We start from the raw sequence: 12,610 nt of genomic DNA on the forward strand, positions 1-12,610 counted from the left end.
CCGCGCTGCGTTAAACCGGCACGGTGCAGCGTGGGGACTCGCTTCTGCGGTACCGGAAATCGTGCCTGCGTATGCTCAGGTGCTGAAAATCACATCTGCGCAGCCGCAGCCACCGTAAATCGTGTCTGCGCAGCCGCAGATGCTGGAAATCGCAGCCACACGCAATCTGGCCCGCGGAGGGATCTTTGCTGGAGTGAACCGGCCCAGGTGAGGTAAACCTTGCCGAGCCCGGTCCAAGACTAGTCTTGATGTTAAGAGCAGTAAAGGCTTACGTGGTGAAGTAGCACTGCAGAGTCTCCCTTCCAAAACTGGTGTTGCTTTACAGGCCGTCTTTAGCATATGCGCTGCAGGGGTGCAAAGATCCACCCAGCGCCCCTGAATTTAGTTTAGCCGCCTCCAAATTAAAATTTATTGAGCTTTTTTTGGCAGAAGCCAATGTTGACTTTGGGGGGGGGGGACGACTCAAAGTTTTTAGCTTTTTTGGGCTTGTTGTAACAACGATACAGCGGGGGGAAATGCTTTCATTTCCTGACTCATCGGAAATATTTGATGCTACGTAGTAACAGAGCGACGGTGGGGGGAGGGACTTTCACTCCATTGCTTTTCACTGCCGCTGATCGAGAGGGACTGGTATACAGTAGGTATACATATGGCACCCTCCCCAAAATTCGGCGCCCGGGTGCCCCACACCCCTTGCATCCCCAAGTAAAGATGGCCCTGTTGCTATAGTTTGCCTGGGCTACCACAGTGCTGAGCCAGCTCATGAGCCACTGCCAATTAAGAAAGACTTAAATACTGCAAGCTGTCCTGTGCTGGCTCCTTCAAGGGTACAACAATGATTTAGGGTGTTATGCCTTATTTACAGAGATCAAACCCTGTGGCAACCAAAAACAGTGCAGCCAAGACTGATTGGGAGGTAGGTAGCTGCAAGCTCAAATCATAAGCATTCTAGGACCTGTCAAGGAGCCAGGTCATCCACAGAGCTGGCACACACATGGAAGGCACAGAATGCAATTAGCTTTTTATTATCAGAAAAACAACAACGCAGCAATGTTCCTGGTTGGTCTTAACCCAATGAAGGCATTGCTGTTGCTAAGCTCTAGGCATGCCCCTCCCCTCTAGCCTCAGCCTCTCACTCTGGTTCCCACCCAAGCAGGCAAAGGCTGTGTTGAGGGGGTGAGTTCCTCCTCTGGGTCTGTCTGGCACGTTGCTCAGCAAAATGCAGGACCCTCCTGGAGTGTGGGGTCAGAGGAGAAGGAGAGTCAGCAAGACTGGGACTGCCTGCATACATGCTTCCAATCCTGTCCTGGAAGGCCCTCCCATTTCCTGTTTCTATCAGCTCCCAGCTCGTCCCTTCTGCTGACTGCTCCTCAGTGTCCCACCACCAGGCCGTCCGGGCTGTAACTTGTCATCTTTGGAGCCCTCCCTGGGGGCTCTTGGGAGACAGCCTCTGGCCACTCTTCCTCACCCAGCTGGTCCTTGACGGGACCACTGTGTGACTCTTGAGGGCAGCCACTGAAATTCTCATATCAAGTCATAGCTCATACTTCTCGTCAAACATTTCTAAAGACTCAATTCACTGAACTGCCACATGCAGAGAGCATTTTTCTGATCCCATGGTGAGCACAAATGTATATCCAAGATTCTGTGCACTTTGAACCTCTCTTCAACAGTTCCACATCCATTCCACTGTGTTTTCACTTAATGAAGAAATACAAGAAGACTTAAAACTCCTTCAAGTCTTGTATTCTTAAAATTGGGCATTTTAAATATATGGGGGGATGTTGCTTATATTTTTGGAGGGTGTGTGTGTGTGTGAAGGAAATTTATTGTTTTTCACTTAATTAAAGTGTACAATGTGATAGAACCATAAACCATACAAAACTAAAGTCTGTCTCTGTATATATTTGGGCAAGGTTTGCAATGCTTAAAAGTAGTCTATATCAAGAGGCTAATGAGTGACTTATCTTGAAATACAGTCGTACAGTGGTGCCTCGCTAGACGAATTTAATTCGTTCCACGGGTCTTTTCTTATAACGAAAAATTCATCTAGCGAATCCCATAGGAATGCATTGGAAAATTTTTGAATTTTTTTTTTTTGCCCATAGGAACGCATTAATTGAATTTCAATGCATTCCTATGGGAAACCGCGATTCGCTAGACGAATTTTTCATAAAACGAATTCGTCTAGCGAGGCAACCTCCGCTCGAAAAATCCTTTCGTTAAGCGGAAATTTCGTTAAGCAGGGCATTTGTTAAGCGAGGCACCACTGTACCTTGGAAGCCGAATGGAATCCGTTCCCGAAGTCCGTTGCACTTCCAAAACGCTCAGAAACCAAAGCACGGCTTCTGATTGGCTGCAGGAAGCTCTTGCAGCCAACTGGAAGCCTCGTCAGACGTTCAGCTTCAAAAAATAGTTCGCAAACCGGAACAGTCACTTCCTGGTTTGTGGCGTTCGGGAGCCAACACGTTCGGGAACTAAGCTGTTTGAAAACCAAGGTACGACTGTAAAATCTAATCTAAATAAAAAGTTAGGGGCTCATAAATAATCCTGACCTCTGTAGGAAGAGAGACAGGGGCAATGTGTCCCTGTTAACCTTCCTTGATCTCTCAGTGGCTCTTGATACCATCTACAGCAGGCATCCCCAAACTTCGGCCCTCCAGATGTTTTGGGCTACAATTCCCATCTTCCCCAACACACTGGTCCTGTTAGCTAGGGATCATGGGAGTTGTAGGCCAAAACATCTGGAGGGCCGCAGTTTGGGGATGCCTGATCTACTGTATCCCCCTGGAGAGGCAATCTGAGTTTGGGGGCGGGCGGCAGCAATGCTTTGCAGTGGTTCTGGTCCTACTTAGATGGCCATCTTCAGCAGCTGATGCTTGGGGAGTGTTATTCGGCACCGGGGTGCCTTCAGTGTGGGGTCCCTAAAACCTACCTTCCCCTGCACACACACAAATAGGGAGAAATATGTTGGCTATGTATATATGATTGTGTGTGAGAAACAGGTATGTTCTGTGCGTACGGTGAGTGAATATGTGCCCTAAATGTGCCTATGCGATAGGACGTGTGGTTCCTTGGAAACCTTGTATGGTTTTCCAAGAACCGGGGAGGGATTCTTGTTGTTAGACAATACTAACATTATTGTGTGGTGTGGTGGTGGGGAATCAAGTTGTGTGATCTCGACAAGGAGGATCATCAAGACAAGGTTGACATACCTTAATATACTCTTTGCCAAGATGTGTGAAATAATCCCTGAGATAAATTCACATGTAATGCCATGCCAAAATTATAAGAAACAAGGGTTTCATATTGTGGCTTGTTGGCAGTAAGCAAACCATTGTTAAGCAGCTTAGCTTGTTCACACATAATGCTAAAGCCGTGATTTAACAAACGACCATTTAAAAAACCCTGTCTTTTGTAGAAATAGTTTTTTTCCTCACCTGCAAAGAGTAAACATCTTTATGAAAACGAAAGCTAGTTTTAAGACATGTGACTTCTAACTTACCTCGGTAAACATACTTATGTTTGAAATTCAAATCAACTGTTTTCTCTGAGTACATTGTCTAAACCAGGCACCCCCAAACTGCGGCCTTCCAGATGTTTTGGCCTACAACTCCCATGATCCCTAGCTAACAGGACCAGTGGTCGGGGAAGATGGGAATTGTAGTCCAAAACATCTGGAGGGCCGAAGTTTGGGGATGCCTGGTCTAAACTGCTCTCTTGTACCAGTTCCTCTTTGATATTTTTTAAACCCATATAATCTCTTCTTATGAACTTGCAAGCCTCAAAACATGCAGCCATAAATTTGATTCTTCCACAAACTTTTATACTTGACAGCCAACATTTTGTATCCCAAGTGCTTTAACTGATAAAAGTTCAATTTGCATCATTTCAGCTAATCTAAAACATGTAATTCAGGAGACGTTACAAAATATATACTATATATATTGTAGTTAAGATTTGACAAATATATTCCTGAAGGACACCTGAAACAGATAACGAAGAACCCAAGAGAGTTTAGGTTTGGAAATAATTAAAATTTTACCTTTGCCAAGTAATTCCCAATGTATCCTCATTGCCACTGGGGTATAAATGCCTGCCGTTTTGATTCAAGGTCCAGTCACAAATCCTCAGCTGTCAATTGAAACCTAGCAGTCAGATATGGATCGAGCAGTACTACAGTTTTTAGTATTTAAATGAATGCATGCAAACTAGTACTTTACATGGCACAAACCTTACATCCCCAAGTAGTAGTAGTACTAGTGTAAAAAACAAAACAAAACAAAAAAACAATTGCAAAAATAAAATCTTAACACATCTTGTGCAAAACAAAACCCTACTTTTTCTCACATTAAGAAAATGCTACTTGGATGTGTTGCTCCATTAATAAAAGCATAAAAGAATAACCGGTATTTAGCAATTAATTATATTATAAACTGAGCTGAGGGGAAAAAAAAAGAAATGTTAATGTTCAATAGTGAATTAAAAAAAAAGCAAAACCACTTAAAATTATTCAATGTACAGGGGGAGGGGAAAAAATCAATATCTTGAAAGCATGCATTTGGTGATACACAGATGACATGCAATTTAAAGGAAAGAGGAGCCAAAATTACATGATGACCTTATCTTACTGTTCAAGAAGGGTGGAGGCATTTGTAATAGAGGTTGATTAATTTAGTGTTACTGAATATGGCATCACTTAACATGCAGTGGTGAAATAATCTAATCTAGCTCTAGAAGCAAAATAATACCATTTAAAAGACTTTAAAATACAGTGGAGAAGCATTACATGTAAGCTGAAACAAATTCTTCCCAGATCACCAAATCATGAGGACTGCTCTTCGCTAATTATTCCTGTAACCCTATCCAGCCATTTATATGGCAGCTGCCCCACAGTGAGCTAGCAGATTTCCTGAAAAGATGCAGTGATTATGTTTATGTTTGAGGAAAATAAGCCCATCTAGTCTTACGGAGAAAGCATAGGAAAAGCATGGTTTCAATCCCTACTCACCAGTACTATAAGAATACTGTTAAAAGAGTACCAAATCACACTTTGAATTCAATTAGCACGAATACTGTAATTAATTGCACCTAAAAGCTGTTCTTCCTCCCCATCCCCCAGTGGAAAGCTTTAAGTGCCTCTAAAAGTTAGAGGAATGACTTTCACAGCAGCTCAATTTATTATAGTCCTTTCCTGAAAAACATATATGCTGAGGACAAGAGAATATCCATGCCTTGACCCTGTCTGACTGCTACCCTCTTGGAGTTTCCTGCCCTTGAGTCTTCAGAAATGGAAAAGGACCTCCTTCCCTGACTGTTTTTTTTTTATTCGTTATCTGAAGAATTCAGAGGGATCTTTAAAAAAAATAAAAATCGGGGGTGGGGGAGGGACACCAGGAAAATCAACCAGAAAGAGAGACATTCCTGCCCAGAATAGGAAATGCTCGAGTAATGCTACAGTACCAGAGATTATGCCTGGAGGACAGTGGGTGTCTGCTATACAATTTCTACAGGCAGTATTTTTCAGAGTGAATCTGACTGTGGGCTTGAAGGAACTCACTGAACTTCAATGATCTTAAGTAGCACACTGGTGTCGATGTGGGGCCAAACTTGGCGGGGGGCGGGGGGGCAACATATATGACACATCTTTCGACTAGCAGTTTAATGGAGCAGCATTTTAACTATAAAAGTTGCATCTGCAATATTTGTGTGCAATCATCTACTAAACCTAACCAGGCTCAATTCAAATTGTACCCCGTGCTGTCTGAATGGACAAACAATGGTTTGTAATTGATCACCAAACCAGAATCAGAAACCTAGGTTTGAAAATTGGGTTTGTAAGCTATGATGAGCGCCAGTTATGGGTGGGAATTATATGTGAACTGAAAAACAAGAGCTACAGCTGTTGTTCTGCTTCTGGAAGACACTGTAGCTAAGAGTGCTGAGCAAACAGAAATAAGAACAGGTGAGAATCCTGAAATTATGGTTTGCCTGATTGCTGAAAACTCAAGCCATGCTTTGTGTTCTGAATTACAGTAAGGGGGGCGGGGATGGTTTGGCACAAAATATGACTAGACTCTTAGCTAAATATGTCAAAAGCTTTTAAATCAAACTAGTAGAAAACCTTTATATTGTTTAGAAAGTGTGCCAATACACTAGCCTTATTAAATAATTTCAGATCCTCTTACCAATTAACTATGATAAATAATACACATGTAATAGGATCTGAATGCCTATGGTAATTTAAGAAAACGGCAAAGCTTGTAATATTTGCCACCGGTAATATGCTCTGCATACAAATACTTTTTTATATAAAAATAAAAGAATATAAAAATTAATACATACACACCCAATAACTTGCCTGCATGTAAATCGCTATACTAAGCACATGCACCAACAGGAACCTTTTCATTCAGCATATAACAGATGTGGTTTTTTAAAAAGATGATGGCCACCATTGCGAAGGGCCATTTTATAGGGCTAACTCCCTAGGTAAATACGTACAGGATTGCAGGAACTGCACTGCACATGCTGATTTAATTTTCATATAATGCTATTTATTTCATCCTCCAAATCAATTTGCTTTTTGTGCCTCTAAATATAGAATATATATAAAAAAATGTTACCTAAGAAAGCTGGCTCATTATAGTAGCCAAGTGTGAGAGTTGTGAGCCAGAAGTCAATGGCTCAAATCTCTCTTCAGCCATGAACTTGGCCAGGCGGCCTCAGGCATGTCACTGGCTTTCAATAATGCCCCCCCCCCCGCTTCAATGCATAGATAATAAATTCTGGCCTCCATTCAAAGGTTTCTAAGGATTATTGAGATAACATATAAGAATTGCTTTGATCACTCAAAAGCACTCATCATCATATTTCTGTTTCTCTCGAGTTTCCTTCAGTTGTGTTGTACTTGGGCAGTAAAAGCCGTAAAATATTCTTATCTCCTATTCTGCAAAGTGTTTCCCTTCATGGGAGCACTTTTGGAAAGACTTCTGCTGAGAAGTATGTTACGGGCTGAATCCAATGGTATGGATCCAGTAGAGGCTGAAATAAGGGGAGAGATATCACCCTTCCATCTGTGTCTCATAAAAATCTACTCACGAGGGCTACAGGATATATAGGAAGAGCCATTGGTACCTGCAAGTGGTAGGGGTATTTGGTGAAAGTCACCTCCTCCTAACTACCGTTTGTAGACACCTCAGCTAGAAGCAAGTGCCACCTGTAAAAGGAAGACACTGTTGGATCTAACCCATAGAAAGATGTTGTGCTGCAACTGCAAAGGGAAGGTGGTAGAAATCTAGTGTTCCACCTGCAGATCTCTTCTGGACATAGCTGCCAAGTCTCCCGTTTCCCCTGGGAAATCCCTGTTTTTCCAGCTGTTCCTAGCTGAAAAAACGGATTTTTTTTTCCCTGGTTTATTCTGGCGCGGTGGCCATTTTGGAACTGGGCGGAGCATGCTCAGAAGCGGCTTTTGATGCTGCTCTGCCCAGTTCCAAAATGGCTGCAGTGCGACTTCTGGCGCGGCGGCCATTTTGGAACTGGGCAAAACAGCATCAAAAGTCACTTCTGAGCATGCTCCGCCCAATTCCAAATTGGCGGCAGCGCTACTTCCGGTCTGCTATTTCCAGCCCGGTCCCTTATTTCTCTGACAGCAACTTGGCAGGTATGCTTCTGGAAAGTCCACGCGATGGAATTTATATTCCAAAACACTTCCTTGAAAGTAAACCTTTGATGAAACCACCTCACCAAAGATTGCAATGAACGCGCTGGAGCACAGAAAGTACAGTCATACCTCGGTTTAAGTACGCTTTGGTTTGAGTACTTTAATCTGTCTGGAACGGATTAATCCACTTTCCATTACTTTCCATGGGAAAGTTCGCTTCAGGTTAAGTACGCTTCAGGTTAAGTACAGGCTTCCGGAACCAATTGTTTACTTAAACCGAGGTACCACTATAATAAATGCCCAGTGGAGTTTGTATAGTTAAAGTGGGCTTTTGAAAATATACCGAGGCCAGCCACCTTAGCCTTACTTGCAGTTAGATCACTAACGGAGCCAAACCGTTACTGCAATTACACCAGCTCCATTTCTTGTTCCACTGAGCAACCTGTATTCTTTCCATAAATGCACATTTACTCAGTCATTGTTGCTGAATTACTTCAGAGATGGAAGGCCTGATCCAGATAAGTAGCATAAGAAAAGGTTGAGGGAAAGATTTAAAAATGACGACAAGGACAGATCATGGAGACTTTTTAGCTTGTGTCTGGATTCCTGATGCTAGAAAGGCAAGTGGACTGACACTGTTGGATAACAAACTAAATGTTTTCCAGCAAGGCTTTCCAGATTCCTTAATTCTCACACTAAAAGCTATCATTTTCACTTTTACCAAGTCCCTAAGGATGGCATTATATACTAGCAATAATTTTTCAGAGTAACTCAATTTGTTGTTTAACTTTACAAAAAGTTCAGTTGGAAAATATGGTGTGGCAGGCTTGTTTTAGTCTTGGTATTTAAACCCACCCACCCCATTTTTAGTATAGTATTTTGTAAAAAAAATTACAAACCTACAACTAATTTTCTTAAATACATCAAGTATCATTTAATATTATTCTCCCACATCTTAACAAAGTTTCTAAGGTTAATATTCCTTCCACACCTCTTTGATCAGCAGCTTAGGTAAAAATATATATGGAAAAGGCAGCAAGTGATATGAGACCAAGCGTTGCTTTTTGTTGCCTGAGGGAAGGCTATAAACATATGCATGTTGTCATTGTTTTGACTGAAACTTCCTTTAAATGTGTTTCCTTTCCAACGAGAGTATATGAAATGTGACCTCTTATCCCTTTGCTTGTGTCTCTGGCAGTCATGTGACTAGGTTTTACGTCAAACTGTCAATTATGATAAGAGACACAATGCGAACACCCGAAGCGTCGATAACTTGTTTCCTAAATCTATTAAAGCTTTGTTGGAGAAAAATCTCTAGTGCCTTTTCAGTCTTTGCCTGACAATATTCAGTCCATGGGCAGTATCTGCAATTATCGTTTCAGCTTCCTCTTATACCATTTGAATAAAGAAGATTTATTCCACTATAAATGGAATCATATGAAGGCCAAAAGATGTGTCTTGAGCTATAACTTCCTGCTGGAATTGGAATGGCTGCTGTGCAATGTCAACCTTGCGTGCCAGATTTGTAGTTTTCTTTAACTACATCTCCCATTGCTGCATTGGTGCAACAACAAGCCAGCCTAAAGGTAATTCTACGTACCCCTATATAACGTATATACTCGAGTATAAGCCGACCTGAATATAAACCGAGGCACCTAATTTTACCTCCAAAGAACTGGGGAAACTTTTTGACTCGAGTATAAGCCGAGGGTGGGAAATGCAGCAGCTACTGGTAAATTTCAAAAATAAAAATAAATACCGTCCTATGCCTTTCCCAGCTGTCGGCGGTGGGGTGGGGGGAGAAGCGGCGAGAAGGATCCCTTCCTCGCCGCTTCTTCCCCACCGCCTTGCATGGAGCAGGCATAGGACGGGGGTTCGGAAAGTCGCAGCGCAGAGCTTCTCCGAACCCCCGGTCCTGTGCCTTTCTCCGCCGCCAGCCGCCTCACTCGCGTATAAGCCGAGGGCGGCTTTTTCAGCGCATTTTTTTGTGCTGAAAAAGTAGGCTTATATTCTAGTATATACAGATATCTACACACTCAAAGTCCAAGCACTGGTAAAAACCCATACCTTAATGTTATGTAGTGCTATGGTATTAAGAATGTATCAATAACTGGACCAACACCAGCACATAGAAGACTAACATTTTAAACATGATAAAAAACTTCTCTTCTGCTTTCACTTCCCCAGCTTTTTAATTAGGTATATTGTCTCTGTTAAAATCATCCTCCCCGTAAGAAATTAGAATTGCAACATTTAGGTCATGAAAATGCACTTGCCCCGGTGGAAAGGTGATCTATTGCAAAGCATTTTAAAACTTTAATAAATATTTAAGTTTCACGTCATTTCCTGGCCCATACTAGTGAAAAGTTTTTTTAAAAAACAGCAGTTGATAAATCTGGGGAAAATATGATTCCAGTTTCTTCTTTACAAACTAATAAACGTTTGAAATCCTGGCTATAACTCCAGCCAATGGTATGAGTTGGAAAAGAGCCTGTTCATTAGCAACTTTCACTTCAGATCATTAATAGTTCAGCCCCCCCCCCAACCCCAGAACTAGGAGATTCTGAGATAAGCTCTGATCTTTATTTACAGCAAGTTGACAACAAGCCATGTTGAGCTCAACCACTGCCCTCCACCAGGGTGGCCAACTCCAAAGAGACTGCAATCTACTCACAGAGTTAAAAACTGGCAGTGATCTACCCCCCCAGGTCAAAGTTGTTCAGCTTTTGTTTAGGAAAGAAGCCCTGTTTTTGGGGGGTTCAGGTCAAAATTGCATGTGCCTGCCCTACGCAAACTGAAAGTGTACCATAGAACCCCCCTTCCTGTTTGGCGCCTGTCAGGGGGACTCCCTATAGGGAGCCTCCCCTCATCATCCTGACCAGCACTTTGCCCAGTGACAGCGCTAGCAGCGGGTCAGGGGGAAGCGGAATGGAGGAGGGAAGGCTCAGCGAGGCATCAGAGCCCTGGCAACGCTCTGGGGAACAGACGGTGGAGGAAGGGCTCAGTGACATATCGGAGCCCCTGCACCAGTCTGGCCATCTAGAGGAGGAGGGACGGCTCAGGGAGGCATCAAAGCCCAGGCACCGTCCCAGCCAGCAAGGGGAAGAAGGGACACCGCTCCTTCCGGCGCCCGAATTGAGGCGCACGCCCAAACGCAGGGCGAAGGGGCGGCGTTTCGGGCTGCCCAGGTTATTATGCTGGCGCCGAAGCAGACGGGCGCCATTGCCGGATTCTGAGAGTGACTAGGCCGTCATGCTCTCTGCTATCTCTGCACTGTAAATAGCATGCACAATAAAACCTTTAAAGACACAACAGACTGGAGCGTCTTTACTCGGGAGTAGCCGCAACAACTCCCTGACAGTGCCCACCAATTGTTGTTGAAGTGCAACTATCATCTCAGAGCGATGGTGATGCCGGCTGGGGCTGATGGGACTTGGCAGTGAAGACTTCAGGAGCGTGCCCGTTTCAGGAAGGCTGCCCGAGGAAAGCTAAGAAAAGGCAGACAAGGTATCTGCCAGTCTTCTCATTATGAAACCCTTTGCAGCTTCTATAGAACTAGAAGTTCCTCGATGCATTGCTCTTTGCTTAACCACATCAAGGTCTGGTTGAAAAATTAAGAACGAAAAATGTTTGCTGTTTAACCAGAAAACAAAGTTAAGGAAATGAATCCAGAGTAATCGATTGATTACTAATATTAACAATATTTTGGTATTTACAATATTTTGGTATTTGTTGGAAGCCGCCCAGAGTGGCGGGGAAAACCCAGCCAGATGGGCGGGGTATAAATAATAAATAATAATAAAATAATAATAATAATTCCATCTGTGCCACAGTTGACTCAAAGTGGTAGTCTACATTATTTAGTTATAAAAGTATTTATATACAACACCAGGGCAGTATATAGCAATTTTTTTTAAAAAAAAAAGGTTAAAAGGAATGCACAGCAATGATTAAAATGGACTCTTAATCTGGGTGGGTTTGAGCCCCACGTTGGAAAACAAATTCCTGGATGGCAGGGGGTTTGACTAGACCTCAAGGTCCCTTCCAACTCTACAACTCTGTGACTGGCTACTCGATATAAAAATCAGCAGCTGCATAGGCCTTATCAGCATTTTAAAAAACTGTATTTATTTTTTTTAAAAAAAGTTTGATTATGCTATTGTTGTTTTAGCATGGAAATATTTAGCAATTTAAAGTAGCTAGGAGCCAATGTGTGACCGCCACAGAAAAAGGAATGGTTAGATTTATGATTCCTAATAATAACCCTGACTTTGTAGCTATCAGCATATTAAGTTACATGTTTAATAACATGCATCTCATAGTGTCCTGGTCAGTAAATTAAAATCTATCTGTCATATTGGTTCCCCATGCACATGAACTCTCGAAATTATATTTATAATGCTCCCATCGATGGAAACATTCCAGCAACTTCCAGTAATAAATTGCTTCATTGGAAATTCCACCAAACTTTTTTTTTTTTTTTTTGAAGAGACTATTTTTAAGGAGAATCATCAACTATACAAGCAGCCTAAATTTATGGTCATTACTACAATTTATATAGGCTATGTTATGCTGCTTAATAATAAAAAAGCACTCAAGAATAAACGTCAATACCTCTCATAACCTGAGAGAATAAATCTCTCCAATAGCTCCTCCTGTGAAACACAGAATGTACCTGTGACAATATTTATTCCTAAGGGGTCAAAGTATATTAAAAGGAATGGTGAATGTTTAAAACACCTCTCTGGAACTAAAACCATTGGCTTTCTAATTTAGAATTTCTCTCAACTAATATAAAATGATTGATTGCCTTTATTTCATGTACCCCTTGATTTTCCTTTTCATTCATCATGGCCTACTTTAAACCAAACGCATTTAGGACCTGCCACAGGAAAAGTGGTCTCTTTTAAATTGTTGTAAAGTAATGAAAGGACATAGTAAATCAAT

The 12,610-nt window shown here is 42.2% G+C and overlaps 1 protein-coding gene across 8 annotated transcripts in view; it reads right to left on the bottom strand.

The window, feature by feature from the left end:
- Positions 1-12,610, bottom strand: part of NFIB (nuclear factor I B) — a 213,367-nt gene that overhangs the window by 18,117 nt on the left and 182,640 nt on the right. For 4 of the 8 annotated variants that reach the window (XM_035140574.2, XM_035140575.2, XM_035140573.2 and 1 more), the window contains one exon: positions 4,046-4,134. The exons of 3 other annotated variants lie outside the window; for them this stretch is intronic. In XM_035140574.2, coding sequence (XP_034996465.2) covers positions 4,046-4,134 — 89 coding nt within the window. Of the gene's footprint in view, positions 1-4,045; positions 4,149-12,610 lie in introns of those variants that run through there. One more of the 8 variants, XM_060268781.1, reaches the window with a different exon arrangement.

Source organism: Zootoca vivipara, chromosome 16 (assembly GCF_963506605.1).
Source record: "Zootoca vivipara chromosome 16, rZooViv1.1, whole genome shotgun sequence".
NCBI classification, from domain to species: Eukaryota; Metazoa; Chordata; class Lepidosauria; order Squamata; family Lacertidae; genus Zootoca; species Zootoca vivipara.